General features: G+C 32.6%; 1 protein-coding gene across 2 annotated transcripts; it reads left to right on the plus strand.

The window, feature by feature from the left end:
- The first annotated feature begins 342 nt into the window (after positions 1 to 342).
- On the plus strand, positions 343 to 2,809 carry LOC113850157 (nudix hydrolase 18, mitochondrial-like). 2 transcript variants are annotated; one of them, XM_027480558.1, is made up of 5 exons: positions 343 to 495; positions 880 to 991; positions 1,107 to 1,190; positions 1,299 to 1,427; positions 2,711 to 2,809. In XM_027480558.1, exons 1-5 carry the CDS (start codon positions 398 to 400, stop codon positions 2,789 to 2,791), a joined length of 504 nt encoding a protein of 167 aa, XP_027336359.1. In that variant the 5' UTR covers positions 343 to 397; the 3' UTR covers positions 2,792 to 2,809. The 2 variants fall into 2 exon arrangements, with proteins under 2 accessions (XP_027336359.1, XP_027336357.1); XM_027480556.1 differs by lacking the exon at positions 2,711 to 2,809 and adding an exon at positions 1,567 to 1,908.
- The last annotated feature ends 3,900 nt before the right edge of the window (positions 2,810 to 6,709 follow it).

The following is a 6,709-nucleotide window of genomic DNA, read 5'->3' on the forward strand; positions in this document are numbered from 1 at the left end:
TTCCACCATTTTTAATCATTTCTTTCACAAATTAACAAAATAGAAAATGTTGTGAAGTTCTTATACACACAGCTAGCCAACGGATATTGAAAGCCACGTAGGATGTCACGTGACACGTCATTCACACGTGTCATAGAGTTGCATGCATTTGCAGCAGATCTTCTTTCAAGTGGGTCCCACATCCAACTTTTGTTTCTTCCCTTAAAATAATTAATTTTAATATAAAGTAAAATAAATTACTTTCTCTCTCCTGCTATGTCACACACACACTTTCTCTCTCTAACGGGTTACCATTATTAAAAGGGGACCCCTTCTTCACTTTCTCTTATGCTATCTACTGAACACAACTTGTTTTCGTTTGTTGTTGTTTCTGTTCCTTAAACTCTGAATCAAAAAAATGGTGGCTTTGGTTTCTCAAGAAAATGTTGTGGCATTGGTTTCTCGTACGGGCAGGGAGTTGCAGCGTTACAGAAAGGGTCGTCGTCAAGTTGTGGGGTTCGTCTCTTTCTGATCCTCTATTGTTCTTCAATTTTAGGAAATTGGGTTTTCATTGAAATTTTGTTTTCATCCATGTTTCTAAGTTTGTTTTAGTGAAAAAAAAATTGTGTTTTTAATGGTGCGGTTTTGTTTTGCTGAATTTTGAAACCGTTTTTTATTCCTTAAGTTTTGTTTGGTATGAGTAAGTTGTGTTTTCTCATGAAGAGAAGAATAAAAGAGTTAATGGTTATGGATTGATTGTTATGTTATGAGTTTCTGTGAGTGAACTGAATTGAATTAGTTGGTGAAGTCTGAATTGCATGGCTACTCCGTTGAGTTTCATTTTGGTGGTTACTAATACTTTTTTTGTCATCAATTGTGTGTGAAATGATGCTCATGCAGGTGCATACCATATAGATTTAAGATTGGGGAGAAAACTTCCATGGAGATTTCAGACGAATTGGAAGTCTTGGTTATTAGTTCTCAGAAAGGCAAAGGGATGCTATTTCCAAAGGTAAACCCTCACCCAATTATTAGTCAATAATCAACACCCAAATTTCACATTATTATTTGGATTTATTTAATTCCATTTATTCGTTTATAATTTTTTATTGTTGACTAAACACCAGGGAGGCTGGGAATTAGATGAATCCAAAAAGGAGGCAGCTTTGAGAGAGACCATAGAAGAAGCTGGGGTGAGAGGCATTGTTGGGGTGAGGCGTTGTTTTGTAACACTAAATAATGATTTTAAATAAATAAATAAAAAAAAATCTATGCAAACTAAAGCACTAAATAGCTTCTATATTTTTATATTGGTGCAGGGTAAATTGGGTAAATGGAGTTTCAAGAGTAAGACTCATGATACTTTCTATGAAGGGTACATGTTCCCTCTACTTGTTCAAGAGCAATTGGAGTTCTGGCCAGAGCAAAACGTTCGTGAAAGAATATGGGTAAGTATATATATAAACTGTTTTTTGAAAAGAAAAAGATTGAGTGTTGAAGCATTATTTTAAAATTATTGATGGGGTTCTATTCTTATGAAAAGGTCACTTATTTTTGTTTGAAACTTTTGATTTTGGGGTGGTGTAGATGAGCGTCACTGAAGCAAGGGATGTTTGTCAACACTGGTGGATGAAAGAGGCTCTGGACAGACTAGTAAGCCGTCTCATGGGTCAAAAACTTGGTCGTGAGAAGCAAGTTCTAGGTTCTATAAATTGCATAGGAGATGCCAAATCTGACTTGTAAATAGTAACATCTTGGAGGGTAGAGCTCAACTTTTTTGAGTTTCTCGAACGGCATCAACTTAAGAGGATTAGGATCCAAAGAATTGAGCCAAATGATATAGTATATAAATAATAGATAGTAGATCACATAGAAGTTGGTGATTCCCCCAATTTTTTTTCCTAGGAAATGGAATTTATATCTAATTGTCCGAGTACATATGAAATGTATTTGTGGGAATTCACTGCATCTATATTGTGAGAGACCTTTGGACATCCATTAGTCCACAAATTAAAAAAAAAAATGAAAAGCTACAACTTTTTCCCCTTATTTTCTCTCATATGATTATCGTTTGCCAATGGGTTCCTTGATGGACTTCATTCAAGGAAATTTTAATGTGTTTCTTTATCACTTGGAACTAGTTTGTTTAGAAATTGTTCTTTGGCGCCATTTGGTACACGTCATGATCATGGAGATCGTTGAATCATATTAATTGGTCTATTATTTGAGACCATTCCATCTTGATTTTTAAGTGTTTACGCAATGAAGAAGATAGGGACGTAGATAGATATGTTCCATTTTGTTTTCTTTGCATTTTGAGATACATTTTCTTGGGACATTGAACGTGAAATTTATCCAACGTTATATATACTTCTATCTTTAGGAGGTATGACTTGAATTTCTGTCTATTTCAGCTGCTGCTTGATCAATGGCAATTAGGAGTAAATTAATGATTATTGCCATTTTTTCTGGGAGATTAATGTTGATCTATCCAAAATAAACTAATCAAGCTTTATCCAAATATTGGACTAACTACAAAAACTTTATAGAATATGTATAAGAGGAAAAGAAAGGGGGAAAAGTACTGAAAATTCAGGCCCTATAAGTTTCTAGGAGAAGAAAACCGATAAAAAAAAAGAATGTTCTTTTTAGGTTCAAAATAAAGTTTAGTATTCAGTGGGCCTTATTGGCAATAGATCAGCTTATACAATTGTTGGTTGTTTCCACGCAGCAATGGGCAAATATTATGAATGGGGCAATGAAGTGGGAAGAAAGATGCATGTCACAAGTGGGGAACGATTCATGGGACTAGTGCCTAACCGTTGTCCGGCATAGGAGTACAAAGATTAGCATTTACTAGAACTAAATGTGTTTTTGGAAATAAATTTTAAAACTTATAAATATGAATTTAACGTTAAAGTTACTAATTACTAATAGCATTAGTAACACTTGTTTAATTATGCTATAAGTTGTTCTAATAAGATAAAGGAGTTGCTGAGTTGGGGAAACACTGAATACCCACTACTAAAAGTTTGCCAATATGTGGAGGAATATCCCGCCAAACTCTTGAAGTATCCCAAAAGCCAACTGAAGACTGGGGAATTTACAATTTGAATTTTGAATAGCCTCACCTTTAGGCTTTATGCACTTCAAGAGAAAAAAATAATAAGAGGAACAATGATGGGTTGACCAATTGATTGAGAATCAATTGCACCTTTGTCTGTGGGGTAATGGATTGAGCCATTACCCAAAGCATTTGGGTTACTTCATCTTTTTTGGCCAAGCAACAGATGAGAAATACAAGTCATTTTTTTCTTTTGCATTTTGCGTTACTTTCAGAATTTTAATTTTGTTTTAATAATCTTCGCGAATTGAATTCCTAGAAGATATAAAAAGAGTATTGGGATTAATAAAAAAGAATGGTATAGAAAGTAATGCCCATTAGAACGTTGTCTTGTTTTTTATGGTCAATACAGTAGAAGGTTGTCTTGATTCCACAAAAACATGCTCATTTTGACGGATTCGGAGATAACTAAGTCGTTTAACCCAGAGAGAGAGCTCAATTACACCCACATGTTATCGTTCAATCTCTTATGGGTTATAATGTCAAGCCACGTTCAACTTAACACATTTTATATTGACCGCCAAAAGGGAAATCCTAGTTGGTTTGAAACAAAATTTTGATGTAAATTGGATATAATGCATCAGGGATTTTTGTCACTTATCCATTTTCGTTTCTCATTCGTAACTTGTTTTTAGACAATAACACAAAACCACGTCGATTTGTATTTGTTTCGTTATAAACTCTTTCGTAATAATTATCCTTGCTAAACAAAAAAACACAACACATTCTATGTATTTTATCACGTTTGTTTGTTCTATCTAGAATATCATTCCTCTCAATGAGTCTATGATTCGTGTCCATTGATTCCATTAGTTTTATTCTTGTAGTCATGTGAAAAGGGGAGTATATTACATTTAATTGAAATAAGTTTGATATTCACAATGCAGCATCTCTAATCAAATTATGGAACTTATTTATATTTGAAGTGCGTGTTTAACATTTGTTCAGGAAAAACACCGAGTAAGCTCTTTAGTAAATGATTATTTCAATTTTAGTTTTCTCAGTCTAAAATTAACTACTTTAAACATGGAATCAATTTTTTTTACGTGAAGCTAAGAAAAAGTCATACGTATGACTTATTTTCTATCACACACTTTGTTCTACTAGATTGAATCCTTTTGAAAAAAACATATTTAAATGTATTTTTAGTTTTTCTATTATAGTTCATGTATAATTTTGGTTTCCCAGTAATTTTTGGAGTTAATATAATATTTCAATCTCTTAATTGTCACAAGTAAAATTTAATTTTAGTATATTGTAGGTATAAAGATCTTTGTACTGACAAGTGATTATAATACACCATTGATTCAAATTTTAAGTTATTATAAAAGTTAATGAATCTTATTAATATAATAATATAAGATTGACTGGCAATGTACATTTTTTTACATTGTTAGTGTGTTTTAGTTAAATTCATTGCAAATAATTTCCTTCGTCACTTATTTTGTACTCAATTTCTGATTTTTTCACAAATTAAATCATTTAAATCTTCTTTCACTTAAAACTCATCAAGTAAAATATCAAATTTCACTCAGTATAAAGAAGTCTCAAAATTTCCAACCCTTCAAATTTGAATCTCAAATCCTATTAAACCCTTCAAATTTTATCAAAAGTTTACTAAATTCCTGACTTCAGCGCAACCTTGGTACTGGGCCGAATTTGATGATGGGCCTAAATTGTGGGGCTTAGGTGTTCTTTGCTTTCCAATCTTAAAACAACGACCAAAAACATAAAACCTGAGATCGACCAAAAGGAAGAAAAAAAAAATCTGTAAAACAACGAATTGAGTGTAAATGAATCGGTAGTGCGTTTGGTCGCGGAGTGAAGCAATACAAGACAATAACAATGTCAACTCTTTTTATCCATAATTTTATAAAAATAAAAATAAAACAAACTATTGAATATTTTTCTTTGTGATGATCTCAGCCACAACGTGTTTGGTCTTTTAAGTGGTTCTGAAACACACGACTAAGAAAAAGTGTTGGTGAGGTGAAAAATTGAAGGAAATAAAAGGTAAGGAGGGAGTGTGATAGATGTTTTTGGGCCCATGCATAGTTGTGGGCTTGCGTGGCGTGCATGTGTTAGAGACTAAAGCTAAGGGACCAGGACAACGCACCATAAGTTCATCAAGACAAAATTGAAAGTTACGTTTTCCTCTCATATCTCCCTCACTCACTATGTTTGTGAATTGTGAAAGACACCCACATTTCATACATATAACATGGTGGTGGCAAAGAAACCATGTATGCAATAGGCAACAAAGAAAGGAAAATAATGAGGAGAGGGAAGGGAAGAACAAAAGAGACCACAAACTTTGTTCTTGTTCTCTAGTGAGGGCAAGACCTCATCAACGCATTGAATTTCAAGTGTCTTCTTCTTAACTGTCTAGTCTATTTGTTGGGACTTATACTTAATCCAAATCAAGAAAGGGGGAACACCCGATTGTTTATCAAGTGAATAATCACCACACTAAAGGCCTGTTGACATTAGAAGGGTAGTCTAGCTAGAGTTTTGAGTCTTTTGATTCGTTATAATATTTTTACTTTTTATATGAAATTTGAATTACTTCCATCAGCCAATCAAAGTCAATCACTAATTCATTGTGAACTTTTGGATTTTTATACATATTTTTTTAACACTTATTTTATCTGTTCCTTTTTTTTTTTTTCAATTTCTCTCTTCATAATATCACATCATCTAGAATAATTATATCTTGACACGTGATTTGAGTGTGCGGTGAGCAGAGAGAAGCTAAATATGGGAAAACACGAAGAGAGAGATAAAAAAATGTAATTCATGATGTGATAAAAAATGGAATTAAAAAATTTAATATAAGAAGAAATGAGTGTAAAAACATAAAATTCACATAATTTATTGTATCTTTTATTTTATTTTCTCTTTTTTTTTATCTCTTGTTTATTTTGGACTATTTTGTGCTTGCTTTGATTGAAATCAAAACTAGTACACGTGCAACTAAACCAAAAGTCGCTCATCATTTTCAACTTCGGGAGTTCAGGTGCTCCAAAATAATTTGATTTTTATAGCTTTGAGTTTATAAATTCATTTTGCCATTTTTAATTTAGGACAACTTACAGAATGTCGGGTTAGGATTGTCTTTATAATTACTGAAAATTTCAAGTTCTTGCATCTATTGATGGCAGAAAATTCTACACTGAAGTAAAAGTGTCTCGGTAAATGTGTTTTTTTTTTTTGCATGAAAATAATTTAACACAAATAGACTGTTAATTGTTAAAGACGAAATATTTTTATCTTGAAGTCCTGGGTTTCAAAACTAGCTTGCTAGAAATATATGGGTATATAGATTCATAATTATCTTATTTTGGTCTCACTTAGCATATTGAACCAAAGTTTGATGTTGATGGCATACACTGATTTAGTTTAATTTCGGCCTCAATAAAGGATAGAATTTGAGAGTGTACATCACCATATCATTAATCAGAGCGATGAGATGCTTATCTATTTCTAATCATTATCATAGACCTTTTCGTCTAGTAAGGTCTGGAGCAGACAACTGGGAGAGTGCAACCCATAGCTTAAATGGCTTTAAACTTTTTGTTTAAGTATCCAAATATTGTTTTAGAAGCC

The sequence above is a fragment of the Abrus precatorius genome, unplaced genomic scaffold (genome assembly GCF_003935025.1).
Source record: "Abrus precatorius isolate BTA unplaced genomic scaffold, Abrus_2018 Scaffold9, whole genome shotgun sequence".
Lineage (NCBI taxonomy): Eukaryota > Viridiplantae > Streptophyta > Magnoliopsida > Fabales > Fabaceae > Abrus > Abrus precatorius.

Excerpts from the sequence above, each read along its gene's own strand:
- LOC113850157 (XM_027480556.1), top strand. The coding sequence starts at position 398 with ATGGTGGCTTTGGTTTCTCAAGAAAATGTTGTGGCATTGGTTTCTCGT. Across the intron at positions 496-879 it reads GGTCGTCGTCAAGTTGTGGG|GTGCATACCATATAGATTTA; the intron begins GTTCGTCTCTTT and ends ATGCTCATGCAG. Across the intron at positions 1,191-1,298 it reads GGGTGAGAGGCATTGTTGGG|GGTAAATTGGGTAAATGGAG; the intron begins GTGAGGCGTTGT and ends ATATTGGTGCAG.